Below are 16,824 nucleotides of genomic sequence, written 5' to 3'. Positions count from 1 at the left end.
TATGAAGCATTTCTTTACTTTCCCTTAAATATGTAGGTTGTCACAGCACAATGAGCCACTTTACAACATCATCTACCATTGTGATTTAAAGCTAGTATTATGCTAGCAACAGCAGTGAATTTCTAGCATCAATCTCAGCATCAACAACCAGAAACAGCGATTAAACCTCGTATGAATGACTGAGGAAAGTGGAGTGAATGGAAGATCCTGCCCATGTTTAAGCAGCAACACAAAAACCACAATCTGGTTCAAACGTCGTTGCCAAAACCGGTGACGTCAGTATCTGAGTGCTGTGAAGTCAACGGTTAGACGTCAACATTCAGCTGCTGGAAAAACACCACGTTCACAGACTGCTTAGTCTAATTAAAGGAGGAGCTCTCCCTACCAGAAATGTGATGAAAGTTCACAACGACTGCAGAACTTATCTGCCGTATGTAGGCTATTCATATATGCTTAAGCACTTCAATCATATCAGCCAACTGCAGTACCCGAAGTAATGAAGGATTTCTTCATCACCAATCTGCCTACTTTCTTCTCCGGTTGTCACTGAGAACTGAGAATGACCCTTTCACATCTTAAAATAATCTTATGTCACTAATATCTCACTCTGGCTGCAGGACCTATGATCTGTGCTTGCTCTGCTGCACGTGTGCAAATGCTTACTATATCAAGTCTGCATTTCTGCCCTCACGTTAACCTACTATGCACGCTTGTTCATATACTGAAGCTACAATGTCAGATCATTGTACACACCATTTTTGAGATGCTGGGAAAAATCAAAACACGACAAAGTAGAGCACTTAGTGCTGCTTAATAATGCATTCGACCCAAAATGTCTAGCTGCTTTCTTTACTTTAAGGGGGGTCAGCTGAGGTACTGAAAGGAGATTTCATCACATGAAAGATCTAGAAACTCAAAAAAAGGAAGCTCCTTTTGTCTCCTGATGTTTGCATAAACAAGAAGCATAAAACTGGGTTTACCCAAAATAATTACCGTCTCTAACCAGTTATGTAGGTCAAAATTCCCATCTGCATACTGTGCCAAGCAGCTCCAATGAATATCTGCCAAACACTCATTTGCACACAATGAAAGAGTAAAAAAAAAAGGGTATAACTTTTGATGTGTTTTCTTTTTACAGTTACTGAAGTCTCCATTACATCTTACTGTATTCCACTCTGTTTTACTAAACACAGCTTTGAACCTTTTTGTTTGTGTTAGAGCTCACGGTCATTCTGAAAATATAAATTCATTCATCCAGAAAACTGTGCTGAAGAAAGAACAAAGAAACCGTGTTATCATAACTGCACTAAGGATGATGGAGCTTGAAACAAATAGTAGTAGAACTGCAGCCAAAGCCCTTTTTTCATTCAGTAATACCATCGTACAGTCATCGTGCCTCAAACTTGACATCCTATCCAAGTTTATTACATTTCTGACGCACGTTGTGCTCATATTATACTCATAAGGTTGCCAAATTCATGCTTTTGAACACAGTAAGTGAGAGTCATTATGTGAGGGAGCATTAACAAGCTTTTGCTCTTTAAAGTGCCCAGAAAGACTCCACCAGACGAATGACTCAATTTCAGATCTTTGCCCTAAACGTGCAACAGAAAAAGACGATCTTATCCACACGGATTAAAATGGCAATAAATTAAAACATTATTGGGGCTCAGTTTGGGAGAATTTGCAATGAGTGTCGGATTCAAGATGGGAAGAGGCTCTAACTGGATAGAGATCAGGGCACACTGTGGTCATGAAGGGATGGACATGATACTCAGGTCAACTCTGGCAGGTAAATGACGGTCAGTTGGTACTTTGGGGTCCAAAGTGTGCCAAAAGAAATTCCCCACACCCTTACAGCCCTACTTGCAACCTGATCTATTCATACAAGCCAGGATGGTTTCATCATGTTTACAGTAAATTCTGACTCCACCATCTGAATGTTGCAGCAGAAGTCGAGACTCGTCGATTTCTAAACCAGGTTGTCTTGACCATGCCTACATGACACGAAAGACCAAGTCGCTGCCATATGATTGGCTAATCAACTAATCGTGTTAATGAGCAGCTGAACAGGTGTCTCTAAAACGGTGTTTGCCTTTTTACATTTCATAAAGCGTGTGTGACAGTGGAGCTGCTGTAAGAGGCGCTGTACCTGTCTTTGATGCTGCAGGTGACGGTCAGGTGACGGCAGAGGGATGATGGGTGTGGTGTCGGGGACGTCCCCTGGAGTCTGTGGTAAACACAGTCTGTCGTCTCGGTCTGACTCCCCCTCCGCCTGCTCCATGATCACTCCCAACTCTGGGAAGCCCTCCAACTTCTCAAACTGGAACAGATGATAGAGCAACAAAAAGCCATGTTTTCATTCGTGCGCTTAGTTTGTGGATTTTTTTGTTGTGTACCAACACATTCTGTTTCAGGCTCACAATCGCTGAGCCTTTCCCAGCATGCAACAGACAGAAGCTAGTGACACACCCAAGTCTTTCACCAACACATCTGAGCTATCTAATACGAACAACAAGTCCTGCTCAAAATCCATACCCGTGAGTTTAAACCACACACGTATTCAGTCTGGGTTATTTTGGAGGAAATGAACTCACACTTAAGTTATGCAAAAATTATTATTATTTTTTCCCTTTTTTGACAGCTGGATAATCTGCTCCTTCACCCATTTAATTCCTTAATTTTCCACCTGAAAAACATCCTCGAAATTCAGTCAGTCAAAGCTCCACAACTCTAAGCCCTCAAATGAAAATCTCTGGGCTCCAAGGATAAGAGACACTTGGGAGAATTTTGAAACACAATAAGTCGCCGTCTCCTTATCACCAGGTGACAGTGAGGCAAAACTCCAACGAAAAAAGGAAAAAAGGCATTTTTAATAAATGGGAGCTTTGTAACGCCGCAGATACCGATGTTATTGAACTTGTTCCAAAAAGTCTCGGCTGTAACTCTAATAAATTTGATGCAACAGATAGAAAGCAAAACAAATGATCGAGCGTGGTGTAATGCTCGTCCTATATCGTTGCATGCATGTCAGCAAAGACGTACGTCTGACCGAGGTCAGCAGTGAAGGGAATCATGGAGAACATTTGCAGAAGGAACAGCGTGCACTTACAGATCTTTCCGTATTTGAGGCATTGGACTGTACACACTTAAAATGACAATGCCCCTGCACGATTAAGAGGCGGATAGAGTGCTTGCTGCTTTGTGCTTTAGACGTTACATATCACAGCCTTCTCAGTGTGACTTGTACAGAAGTGTAGTATGGCCTTCCCTGTCAGTTAGAGGAGCTCAGTGCTCTTTATGCTTTCTGTTCCAGGGAAACAGCCTAGAGGCAAAAATCATTCATTGAGGTCTATGGAGTGCATCAATCAGAAGATCCTCAAAAAACCCAAAAGAAACAAGCAAAAGAAATCCAAAATATTTCAAATGTTTCTCGACACTCTGACAGAAAAAACACAGCAGAAGCAACTGAAGCTGACTCATTTGATTTCTTCATGTGTTATACTTATACCATATTAATGCTTTTTAAATTATATTTAATGCTCTTTAATGCTATTTAAACCTTTTATGGTTCACACTACACCCTGCATTCACCAATCAGGGCAATCTGAGGTTCACCGTCTTGCTAGAGGACACTCATTCCTTGGCTTATCCAGCCTGCAGGTGGATGTTCTGATTGAAGGCTGACCCCATCCAGGATTTACAGTTGTGTAAAACTTGCTCAAAGTAAAGTAAACTTATTCACAACTACACCATCTTCTATTGGTGGTGTAAATTTGAGTGTATTTATTATTCTTACTAGGATGGCTTTTGTTTCAAGTGTCCTGACACAGGACAATGTGCAAATGAGATGTTCTCAATACAGAATTGTGAATAAATGAAGTTACTTGAATTTGAGTAGATTAATTATTCTCTCCACGTGATTGGAGAGTTTTCCTCTCCGATCATGTTTAGCGTCAATAAACTGAAGTTATTCTAACAACAAAGCCAGCGCAATCTCAAACACATGGTCTCAGCAGCCTTGAGCCTTTGCAGACTAAACACCAAAATAAGTTCAGCAGCTCTTTCTTTTTTCAACCTTTTTTTGTTTTTTAAAGGTGAGAAGCATCAATTTGCTTTACGGTTTCTGAATCTAAGGACTGTAAAGCTCTTTGAGGGTATTATGATGATTAAAGGATATAAAAAAATCAAGTTTAATTAAGATTTAAGGTCAAGGTAAGATAAGGACGATGTAAACACACAGAAAGAAACCTGCTGGTAACTCGCTGCTCCACCATCTGTACACAAATTAGGCTTCGATGAGTCAGGATAGAAAAAACGAGGGATTTAGAAACAGCAGCACAGAATTATGCAAAAACAGCTCATTCGAAGAAAGAAAATAAATTGTCCATCAGGAGAAAATTAAAGGAAAAGAAGTTATCGCTGCTGGCTGCGGTGCATAGAGTAATCCAGTGAGTGTATTCATCTAAGAAAAACAAAACTAAACACATGAATCTTATAAATTAGGAGTTTAATCAACCAGGGGCAGGAGAAGATAACAAGGAAAACATCGACTGCTGAATCAACAAGGTGAGCAACTAATGGAGTCGCTCAATCAGCCGGCCAACCAATTAACCATCGCAGGTGGGACGTACACACCAGTAAGAGGCACGGGGCTGGAAGTGAATCAGGATGAGTCACTTGTTTGTTGTCGTTTTCCTCGTGTTGTTCCTAATGATTGACTTAAACCACAACCCACCTTATCTGCAGCATTTTTAAGAGATTTGGGTTACTCCGACAGCATATCTGCACTGAACTACAGCTTCCTGGAACTTTATTTATTATTCAGTATATCCACGGTTACCTTTAATTCTCACTGGATGATGAGAGTAATGGAATGAATCCAAAATGCTGACTTCTGTGCACCAGATCATCTTCATGGATGATGCAAAAGGTAAAACCAACAACTGTTTCTGGATTCTGTGCAAAGTCCCCCACAAGAGAGTGAAGCGAAAAATACTGAAAAATTCATCAGACTCAGCTGGCTGCGGGGCAAAAGTTAAAAAAAAGAAGAAAAACTTTTTTTCCCTGCTTTAACTCTTTGATCCTTTCCCTTTCATTCCCTAATTATTATTTTTTTTAACAATTATTTCTTTGCTTCATCATCACTTGTGTCTGGTTTCTGGTGCAATGAAGAGTCAAAGCGCTCAAAAAATGAAGAGAATCATTTCATCGATAAAAGCTTAAGTAAAAAGTAAGTCCACAAAACCCCTGTCGGACTCACCTCTGGGTGCACCGCGTCGTCTCCAGAGTCTTCCTTGCGTCCGAGCCTCCAGTGCATAAGGATCCACCTGAGCTTCATGTAGATGATGATGATGTTGCGTCTATAGAGGCGGACCTCTTGTTGCAGCATGGCTCTCTCCTGAGCCCAGGGCACCTCGTGAGTCTGAAGGCCCTGCAGCTCCAGACCCTCACGCTGGGCCTCCAGACGTAAACGCTCATCATCCTGCTGCAAAAAAACCTCCATTCATATAGTGAAATAAACAAAACAGATCAAATACATACATACATATAAAATCTTTGTTTATTTGGATTCGACCTTCCACTAATATCTTTGTTTTTGTACTCCAGCATGCTAAAACGTATGTTTTATTTTATGGTTTTTATGTTCAATAGTTTTTGAGATCTGTGTGTGTGTGTGTTGGAAATTTTTCAAAAACTATATCTTAAAAAGTATCTGATATATAAAGCCAAAATTTCACACCAATCAGTACATATCATCAAACTCTGGACCATGAAGTTTATATGTAAATTGGTGACAGTTGAGCAGAAAATGGTCAGAAATTTGATGATTTGGAATCAAATTACCCAAGAGACAGTTGGGGATGAATCATAAAGTACCAAGAATACAAAACATAAGAAAAAAAGACAAAATTATGAACAAAAACAAATTTTGTTGCAAAGCTAAGTAGAATTAAACTCAAACTTGAATCAAATGAAGAGCAGTTTCATTGATAACGCATACTGAAGACTGTATCACATCAGTGTTGGTCTAAAACTATTCAATCAATCAATAAAAATACTGAAACTTTCTTTCCCATCAGATGGTGTCGTGCACTTAAAATTCTGCTCAGCCAGCAAAGATAGAAAACCCAGCAAAGAGTGATGCCGCTGCTCCTGCGCTCATTCTCTGAAGGCGTTCAGACTGAATAACCGTACCTGAGGCAGAGAAGCGACGGCCTCCCGTTCCTCCGTTGTCGCCCTCATCCTTCGCTCGTGATCCAGACGAAACTGGATGTCAGAAGCAGGCGTGTCCCGGAGCTGAACCCACAACAGCACAGCAAACAATTATTTAACCATATCCCTGGATAAATTTACACACATACAGATGTCTCACGATCGGTCTTGAAGCTATAATTGAAAGTCAAACAGGGATTTGTGGGCGAGATTATTCTACTTGATCATATTTATAATTTTCAATCCACTGCAAAATAAAAACTCGCCAAGGAAGATGAGGGGGAAAAAAAACCCTCAAATGAGATCCGAGTTTTGTGCAAGCAAAAACCCCATTAAAGCTTCTTCAGCAGCATCTCGAGAAATGATTAGGATTTAATGCTGCTCATTTCAGGCTGGACTGTTTCTTTATTTAGCAGCATCAAAGCTTTATGATCAAATTTCAAGCACTGGACTTTTTCATTTTTTTGTGAATTACCAAAGAGTTGCTTCACGTCTAATCGGGCAGGTGTAGAATGATTTCTATCTCCAAAATAAATCTTTCTAAACATGCGAAAATTGTTAATGCACTAATAAATGGAGAATTTGCAGTTGAACTGATTCTTTTGTGTAAAAGTTTTCTGAAAGCGCATCTTTAAATATGAAAATGAGTTAATATCCAATTAAATATTAACTAACTTGCAAAAATTACCAAGTGATAAAGTGCATTAAAATAATTAAAATGCTGGAAAAAAATGTGGTGCTAAAAAAATTAAAGCTAAAATATTACATGCCAACTGCAAAAGGAATTGGCAAAATTTGTTTAACTACAAGTGAGATAAAAATGCTCTTAGGGAAATGATATGTCCATGTTTATGGTTTTGAATGTGATGATTTGTCTTCGGTCTTCAGCTCTTTCATAAGACATCCGCATCTTTCCCTCTAAAAATACCCCAAACTGCAGACTGACAATTTGGAAATTCCAGCAATTTATAATGCGATTTCTCTTCTCTATCCTTTGCTGGGACTATACTGTACCCTCCAACAGCGAGTTGAGCTGTTCAGCGTGTACTGACCCTGGATCGCCTCCCTGTCAGCCCAATGTCAAATGCAAATCACACAGGCCAACAGTGCACTGCTAATCCTGCCATATCCAAGCTGCTTTCCCCATTCATTCACTGCACCTCGCAGATTATACTGCAGCAGAGAGCGCGGGGATAAAAAGAAATCCACACGAATGTGCTATAACTGTAACTGTAATAGTTGTGTGTCACATCGCTGTCGCTGCTGCCAGTGCTCTGCATTACATAACAACCGGCAATTTCTCTATGAGCACAAACATGAGGCAGCGATTATGAATCACGGTGTCCTGCGATTACACAGCCAGTTTATTAATCAGCCGAGTCACCGAACGAGCTACCAGATCTGAGATGATGTGTGCTGGTAGCGCTCAGGTCTTTGATCTTCTGTGTGTGTGAGGGGAGGGGTGTGGGTATTGTGGTTCCCCTGTGTCAGCTGCACTTTTACATACATTAAATATGCTGAATCACGAAAGTAATACTGGTAGTGATGAACCAGAGCCAGAGGGCATCGTTGCAGAGTGCACTGCCTGCAGATTCAGCTATAATACACTAAATACACACACAGGCCTAACAAGTCATCCTAATGTACTGCAGTTGTACACGGCTGCTGTTTAAAAGAGCAACAAACTGCCCGCCCACCCGCAGATGCATACAGGATCAGCAAATCTGCTGCAATGAATGAGCAAAATGTTTTCAAGCTCCTTTGAACTTTTATCGGTAATCAAACCTACTTCCAGGGGTGATACAAATTTTCAAAGAAAGACGAAAATGTGAAACCAAAGGAGAAATAAAATAAATTGAACATCAGTAGCCGTGGGAGTGGATTTTAGTGTGGAAGTAGAGCGAGTGGATGAAGTGACATCGTGTTCATCAAGAAGTGACCGTGGCTGGAGTGTCACTAGACATGCTGGACTTAGAGGCCTTCTGGACAGTTCAAATTTAACCCACTGTCATTTACAATCAGCCAAATTTGGAGTGTATTTGGATGTAATGTAAGATGCCTTTGTTAGGGATCAACATAACTTATGCTTTTTTTCTTTAATTTATAAGTAATCTGTGAAATCGAACGTTACATTTGACCTGTACCTGTACCTAAGTGTTCAACTTGAGTCAACTCCAAAAATCAACTCCAAACTGTAAACCCCTGACTATCACCAAACAATGTCACAGGTGTAACAGAACAGATATCATCAGCTGGCATGCACAGATCACTTCCATTTCAAAGGTAAGCTCCGCACTCATTGTATCTTAAATACCTGTGTCAGGTTAGCGCTAGAAAAATCTGGAGATAGAGAGCTGCAACTCTCAGGAGAGGAAATAAAATATGTAAATAGGATGTCTCAAAGCTTTGCACATATCAATATGTTGAGATCTAAATGTTTGAGTTAGTTTTGGAGTTGCTGTTTGGAGTTTACATTCATCCTGCAGAGCTGCACTTGACAGTTATTCACCCTGCGGAGCATTTGAATCAGTTGGGAATGGAGTAATATAAAAACAGTGTTCAGGTCAAAAAAAAAAAGAAAAAGAAAAACTGTCCAGATTTATGGTTCAGACTTAGCAGAAGGGAGATGGAGGAGGCACTGACCTCTACTTTTAAAGCCAGGGGCCTGTGGTACCTAGTGAGTCCAGTGGCTCCCCTGCTCTGGGCCTGGCCCCCACCCTGGCTCTGGGGCTCCACGCCTCGCTCCTGTCCTAGACGCCACTCCAGCTCATCCCTCTGACCGGACTGTGAGTGTCGTGGGGTGGGGAGAGGGAAGGAGAGGGAAGGGAGGGGAAAGGGGGTGGGGGGTAGTGTGGATGGTGGGTGTAAGGGATTAGGGAGATGGGTGACAGGTGCGGGATACGGGGTGCAGGTGGTGGTGGTGATGGTGGTATTGGAGAGGGAAAGATGTGTGAGGTGGGTTGTGGACAACAAAGACAGAAGACACCAAACAGTGTGAGGGGGACGAGAAAGCGGGCAGAGAAAAACAAAAACAGAAAATGGGTAAAGAAGATAAGCCGAGGGGGGGGGGTAATAATCAACTAACAGACTACACGATGTGGAGAAGAACAAACGGACTACAGTACGAAGAAGAGCGCAAAGAGGAAGACCAACTTAAAGATGACGGCGTATGAGAGAGATGAGAAGAGAACGAGAATGAGGATGAACAAAATCATGGGCTGAAACATCTGGCGGGAACACAAAGAGGAACAAAGAGAGGGAATCGGGGAGGAAAAGAATGCAAAACACTTGTTATGAAGCGCATGCAATGAGGGATACATGAGTCCAAACCAACAGCTGAGAGATACCGCGCCAAACTGCAGAGCTAGCACGCTAAAGGTTTTCAACACATGCCCGTGCACAGCCGTGTGTGTCGTAGAAGCAGTAAACTAAAGGGAAGTTGCATCTTGAGCCTGTATGATGCACATTGTTTTCAGACAGTACAGCATTGAAAATACACTGAAGTCATTGGAGGCTTCGGTCAAGCTTTTGAAGCAACATGCTAGTTGCCTCCTTTGTAGCAGTGCTCACACATTTCTTTGAGTGTAATATTGCTACTAGCAAGCAGTTAAGTCATCATACCAAAGAGGTAAGGTATTTATCAAAGAAAAAAAAAACAATGGTAAGTTTATATGCTACAACAGAGCGACTTTTATTGTTTCCACCTTGTGAGTCTGTGTCGTCTTTCGAAAATTTAGCGTTGCCAACGAAACTTTAGCAGGAAATCCCCCGAATGCAGCTTTGGGAATTTTGTCATGTGTGTTTGTCTGTTTGGGTTTTGTCAATGCAAAAATGCAGCAACATTGTAAATTGTTGTTCCCAAAAGTTTAATAAATAGGTAGCTGGGGTCAAAAGATAGATGGGATCCATCTTATGATTACTGAATAAGGGGCACCAGGGGGCCCATGGTCCTTTTCCCTCTTTACGCCTCTGTCACAGAGTCTCTCTCTTTTAATGCATTTTATTCTATATATCAAATAAGTTTAGAGAATATTTAACATTTAATATTTTAAATGGCTGCAGTGTGAAATATAATTGGTGTTACAGCTGTTGCGATCCTAATGCAGGATGTGCTCTAATTTCTTATAGTTTTTCTTTCTATATCTTGCAATGTTGACAATATTTTCCATGAGTGTTTGAGAATCATTCAGAAACTATCTTCTAAGTTAAGAACAACTTCTTCAGAGCCTCATAAATAAGTATATGAGGTTTTTGTCATTATTACAAGAATATATTCAAACTAAGCTGTTGTTTTTATTATAACATTTTAATATCATAAAACTCCCATAATCACAAAACCTGCATTTTTCATTTTAAGTGTTTTGCTCTCAATATAATTGAGGTTTCATTATCACAATGTTATTACAAAATTTCAGTACTGCCGAGCCATTTTTGGAATTTGGAAATCACGTTAATAAAAATATTTTCAAATAGATAAATTGTCATAATTATAACTGAGAGAAATCTGAGAATGAGAAAATACCGAGATGGTTAGTTTAAATGTAGGAAAAAAAATCAGTGTTTTTAAGGGTGAATTTATACATATGAATGTTTTAATTGAGAACACGTCTTAAATTGTATAATTCATTAAATATGCTTCTTATTGACACAACATACTTAGTCATAAAGAGACGTTTTAATGATAATTTTCAGGTAGAATTACAAAAAAATTACAAAATAATTACATGAAAATGCCTATTTTTACTCCTTTCTGAATGCACTTTTATAAAGAGCTTCATATTTAAATTTATTACACACACATTAACTACATTAATTACATTCTCAAGCTTAATCCACCTTCAGCAGCTCTCAGTGCTTGAAGGCTTTTTTCTTTTCTTTTTTTGGAACAAGTCAAGGTTGTTAGTTCAGCGGTTAGCTTTAACTAACCCACCCAGCTTCACCCAGACTAACAAGTGAATCCTACAGGCAGAGGAGCAAAGCAGAAACAAGTCCTTGGACAGAATGAGTATGGAGGCAGCTTCACTCTATTATCTCTACAAAGCACACTGGGTTCTTCAAGGGAGAGATGTTTAAAGAGCTGATTGTTTTATTCCATACGACAGTCTGGCTAATTAGAAATGACATCCAAGATGTCGGCCTGATCATGCAGCACAGGAATAATGAACCTGCTTTGGTAGAGTACACTGTATGTTGACATGTTGATTTACACTATAAAACAAGGACGCGATAAAACAAGGACAGAAAGCAGGATGCCAGCCAGCGAGGTTCTTCCACAGGCAACTCACACTGCCATGCAACAACGTTTCAGACTCTTTTTTTGGTCTAGCACAGGTTATTTTAGTGAGTGCACACATTTTTATGGTTCGTCTCCTTGACAACACCATGGAGTATCCAATCCCACGTGTGTCTGTGTATGCGTGATGATATGTTGTGCAAACATAACAGCTACACCATTTTTGTGTCATAATGAGTCACAGTAATGATAGTATCGTGCAGCGGAGCTATAAAGAGAAAAATACCAACTGAACTTCATGCGGCAATTTGTAGTGTCAAGAAAGTCGGGCCAAGTGGAAGAAGCTGCTAAACTCCTTTAGTACTTACTCCATTCACACCAAGCACCCTTTCAAGCACCCTCTTAAGCCAGCCACTCTCCTTTGGCCTTGGCTGACTGAAAGCAGGGCAGCTGCAGACAGTGAGTGCATGGAGAGGGAGGCAGGCAGGCAGGCAGGGCTTCTGGCTATGAGGATGTGCATGAAGATGCAGATGTGAAAGCAGCAGCAACAGCAGCAGCAGGAAGCAATGGTGGTGGCAGTGGGTCTGGGGAGGGGTGGCGGTGGTGCCAGTGTGGTCGAGCTGGGGTGAGTGTGGGGCCTGACGCTGTGTGTTACTAAAGCCCTGGAGGTTTATTAAGGCCCTCAATCTCAATCTTCCTTTAAAGCTTACGGTTCGGATCTTTTCCAGTTTATCTAACCCTTAGCTCAGTTTCCTTGTTGCTGGTTGACCAGTTGAGATGCTTCAAAGCATTTAACTGCCAAACGTCTGTCTGCAACACGCTCATTGTCTCTTAGGTAACTTTTGATATCTCGTGTTTAATCTAAAGAATCAGAGAGCCTGTTTACACTTTGTTTTAAAATCCATCTTGGGCATTTGTTTATCATGTGCCTCTCAGGTGTTTTATTACTGTCCAAGTCATAAACAGGTTGTCAAGGACGGAGGTCCAATTTAGGGAGCCAAGAGCTGCAGTGTAGTGGTTTACATATTTGCCTAACATTTGCGAAAACTCCCCTCACTCTACTTGTAACAAATCATTCCAGAGTGGTGGTTTATGGTTGTAATTACAATTCTTTTACAGTTTTATATTTTTTATTCATTACCTATGGCATTTATTTACATCAACTGTATTCAGGTACCAAGGATTAGAGTGCTATGACATATAAAACAGAACAGTTCAAATTCTCTTAATCTTGTTTTGAATTGGTGTAGTATGACACGAAGCTCATTATTTCCTATCTTGATGCACCAAGCAAAGGCTGTCATTGGCCTACACTTTGTGAATACTGGCACTAGAGGTTAAAGGTCCCTGTACACCAATCAGGTGCCCAATTTGTGTTGCAAGTCCTAGCATAGAAAATAAAATGCTAAACGAACTGTTCCAACTATTGAAATTAGCGGGGAACCTAATTTCTGCCTTGGAAAATGTTGAAGGACGCATTAGAATTAATACGCCAATAGATTTGTGGCCTAGCCAAAACACAAAAGCTATCATATCACAAAGCGTCTCATCTACATCTACACTGGTACTAACCACTGCCCACTTATGATCTGACCTTCCAAGACATATTTCAAAACTAAATGTAAACAGGCCGGAGGATTCAATGATACTGAAAATCAACAAGATAAATACCCAAAGATAGCAGATGAAGGCTTTTGCTTTCCCTACCTCCCGTTTACTACCATTTTAAACCTGCACTAACCCAAACCACACTACAAAAATATAACATCCATTACTCACTCTATGCAAAAAGCTTCAGGAATCAACGTTATCAAATTTAGTCTGTACTGGGTCTTCGTAAGACATTTTTTCAACCAGTTAAAAGTACTCAAATAGTACTTTAATGCAATTAGAGAGAGACACTGTTTCCCCAAATTGGACACTATAGTTCCCCTAGTTAGTATATAAACTATATATACACTGTGCATAGTTTACTAGGCAGACACGTGATGCACTGTATGAATGTTGACAGGGTTTAACAAAGTTCTGCACTTACTGGAAATGACAAGAGAGAACTCTGACCACAACTGTCGTCTAGCGTCATGTCTTGTGAATGTTTGCAACTTGTCGAGCTTCACATAAGAATTAATATTAAATTCTTCTATGGTGAAGGAAACAATTTGACACACAAATATTAAACAATGACTAGCTGGCACTGTCATCTCCTTTCTGAAACCCCACATGTCCTCGGTTTGTCTGATAAATATTTGAAGATTCTCTCTTTTTCCAAATATGCAACCGTGGCGACCAACGCGAGAGTTCCACACAAAGCTTTATGCCGGTCATGAGTACTAGCCACGTACTTTTAGAGCACTTCATGCAGTCTCACTTGTCAGTATGAACATACTTATGCACCCAAGATAGTGAATGTAAAAGTGTCTTCTCTACGACCCATCCTGTGTGGTACGCTGGTGGCAGCTCATTTAGCCTTGAGCCGAGAATATGAAGCAGCCACAGCGGCAGCAGAACTCCCCAAAGTTTTCATGCGCAGTTTCATAAGCAGATTTTTACACAGAACAGGAACTTTTCCTACATTTTACCCCTCATTTCTTATATTGGAGTTGAAAGATTATATTGGGCCTTCACTCTCATAACTCAACATACGAGCATTATATGAAGATAGACAATGAAAAAGTCCGAACCCATCCTTCACGCCGTTTTTCTTTAATGAGATTCCTTTTGACAGGCACGGCTGTGCAGTGTGTGTCCTGCTAAAGATGAGCCGCCAATTAGAGCTGCACCTTTAATTAGAGATGCTTTTTCTGCTGACTTGGACTCTCATTTAGTTTATTTTGGCCATAAATGTGTACTAATGAATGCACACTTAGGGACATTTAACTCAAACCTAAATGAATTCTCACATTTACAATATACCACTGGGTATACTCGTACCCATCTTAATTTTGCCTGCTAGTTAAAGTCATTTTTTGGACAATTTAATGTTTCCTACTGCTTTTCAAGTTAACGAAGCCTTGATATCTGCTTCTCATAAGCTTAAGATTGTCTGGAATAATCAGGAGATTTAATGCTAATTGATGTTCTTATTCACAATTTTTATAGAACACGAGACATTTTTCTTTTTGGACAAACAAAAGTGAAAAGAACATCTCTGTGTACCAAAACATGTCACCTTACAGTACAGAAAGGCATTGAAAAGGTCAGAAGAAGGCTATCCATTGAACTTACCTGGAAGTCGGTCACCAGGTCTCTGCCAAACGTGCCAATGGGAGAGTCACGAGACATGGAGGTGACGGTGGACAGGAAGCTGCTGGACTCTGTGAGGTTTGGCATGGGTGACAGATCATCTGTCCTTTCTCTCAGCCCCTCCCCTATGTGGTCCAGCTTCTCCATAAAGATGTGCAGCTCAGTGCGGAAAGCCTTCATGCGGGTGTTAATGGTGTCCAGGACTTGAGTGTCTGGTTTGGATCCAGAGGCTGCCCCGCCTTCGAGGCTCTCTCCTGTCGTCACCAGGAGCCTGCCCTCAAAGATCAGGCTGTCAGTGTCCGTGATCAAACGGTCCACTGTCTTCCCGAGCCTTTCTGCCTCTCGCTTCACATTAGCGAATGACTCCCGCTCTTCCCTTCTACGATTGGCCAGTTCAGTGGCACTGAGCTCGCTGCCATCTGATGGTTTGATGCTTCCAAACCCCGAGGTGGTCGCTGTTTTCTCAAACAGATCTTCAGAGTCACTCTCACCTCCAATAGGTCCTTCTCTCTTCGGTTGGAGGAGGAGAAGTCGCCCTGCTTCCTCATCCTCCGCAGCTTCTCGCCGGCCCGCATCACTCTCCGCATCGCTGTCTCGAGGGCTGCCGGTTCGCAGGCCCAAGTGTGCAGCCAGGTCACAGCGCTGGACATTAGACATGAGGACACGGTTCTCATATTGCAGCTTCATCACCTTTCCGCTCAGCTCATTGATCTGCATCCTGGCTGATTTAAGCTCCTCCATCAACATCCCACTACTGGAGCCATTACCCGTGCCCCCGTTCCCGGGTTTAAACAGTACCCCCTCACTGCCTTCTTCACCAACGGCCCCAGAGGTGCTGCTTGGACCAAATTTGAAGCGATTGAGTTCAGACGTAAGCTGCCTATTGTGGTCCTCAATCTCTGAGATGGAGCGGCGCAACAGCTCAGCCTCCTCCTCGACAAACTGGAGATGGCGACGAAGCTCACTGGCCGACTCCAGCGCATCGCCGCCATATGGAGACGAGGGCATGCTGGAGAAAGGCTCGCGCCCAAAGCAGTCTCTTTCATACTGACAGCGAATGTCTTCATTCTCCGCTCTTAAGCTGCGGTTCTCCACCTCCAGCTCCACAATCTTTCTGCCCAGAATGTTAGCCTCCTCCTCCACCAGCTTGAGACGCAATCGTAGCTCGGCTTCTCGAGTGGTGTGAGGGCCGCCGCCAGAGCACTCCGCCAGGGGAAGGGGACTGTCCACGTCCCCGTAAACTGATTTGTACTTTTGCAGCTCCTGCTCAAGTTCATCCTTTTCACGGCCGAGCTTGGCCATCTTTTTCCTCATGAGGCCGGACTCCTCTTTGGCAAACTGCAGCTGGCACCTGAGGTCCGCACTGTCCTCCTAATGCAATAAAAATGACAGTAAAGCTGCTGTCGTCTCATACTTTTGTTATTGTCTAAAAACATCCAATAAAAGTTCCAATCCAGTCCAAGAGCAATTTTTTCCTACTATAACAGAGCATTTTATTTTTATTCGTGTTGTATAGTATGTTATTCTATTTTATCTTATTCTATTCTATTGCGGTTTTCGTAACTTTTACTGCCTTCAAATGGACGTATGACTACAAAATGTACCAAAATGACTAAACACAGACTGAAAAAAAGGTTGGAAATCACTGCGATACATAATTTAGCCCAGAAGGCAACAGTACATTTATTGAACTGGATAAAAGCAGTAAGTGGGCTACAGTAAATGTTCTGCCGAAGGCTCAGCTTAAATGTTGCAGCCTGGTTGTTTTCCTGTTATCTTCACTTACGGTTTCTCATTTTAAACTTTTGACTTCACACTTATTTTTCTATTTTCTTTCCTCTTGTTGTGATTTCTTTGTTTCCACCTTCAGGATGTGTTTTTTTCTTTAATTTTATCAAAGCTGCTTTTCTCTTTAAATCTGCTAATCCACGCCTGTAAAGGGTGGAAAAAAGTGCCTTATTCTCTTTCTGCAGAGTGAGTAACACTGACATCTTTTTCTTATTTACCTGACTTGTGGATTTTTTGTCTTTAAATGTTTCCCTGCTACCTCGTCGCCTCAGTGCAGTCTGTAAAAGAGCAAAACAGAAGAAACGCCTCATCAGAAACAAACTTCTTCACTGCTGCACAAAAGG

The 16,824-nt window shown here is 41.4% G+C and overlaps 1 protein-coding gene across 7 annotated transcripts in view; it reads right to left on the bottom strand.

Annotated features, from left to right (window-relative positions):
• mtcl1 (microtubule crosslinking factor 1) overlaps window positions 1-16,824 on the bottom strand; it is an 85,535-nt gene that overhangs the window by 23,550 nt on the left and 45,161 nt on the right. For 4 of the 7 annotated variants that reach the window (XR_013903058.1, XM_026150591.2, XM_026150588.2 and 1 more), the window contains exons 4-9: window positions 16,699-16,758; window positions 14,675-16,063; window positions 8,860-9,000; window positions 6,199-6,300; window positions 5,264-5,488; window positions 2,153-2,323 (exon numbers count right to left, since the gene is read on the bottom strand). Coding sequence is in view for 6 of the 7 variants with exons in the window: in XM_026150591.2 (XP_026006376.2) it covers window positions 2,153-2,323; window positions 5,264-5,488; window positions 6,199-6,300; window positions 8,860-9,000; window positions 14,675-16,063; window positions 16,699-16,758 (2,088 nt within the window). In the remaining variant the exon portion in view is untranslated. The remainder of the gene's footprint in view (window positions 1-2,152; window positions 2,324-5,263; window positions 5,489-6,198; window positions 6,301-8,859; window positions 9,001-14,674; window positions 16,064-16,698; window positions 16,759-16,824) is intronic. The other 3 variants (XM_026150589.2, XM_026150590.2, XM_080292297.1) reach the window with 3 other exon arrangements.

Source organism: Astatotilapia calliptera, chromosome 18, assembly GCF_964374335.1.
Source record: "Astatotilapia calliptera chromosome 18, fAstCal68.1, whole genome shotgun sequence".
NCBI lineage: Eukaryota > Metazoa > Chordata > Actinopteri > Cichliformes > Cichlidae > Astatotilapia > Astatotilapia calliptera.
The sequence above is the reverse complement of the archived record's forward strand: the minus strand, read 5'-3'. Positions and strand labels throughout refer to the sequence as shown.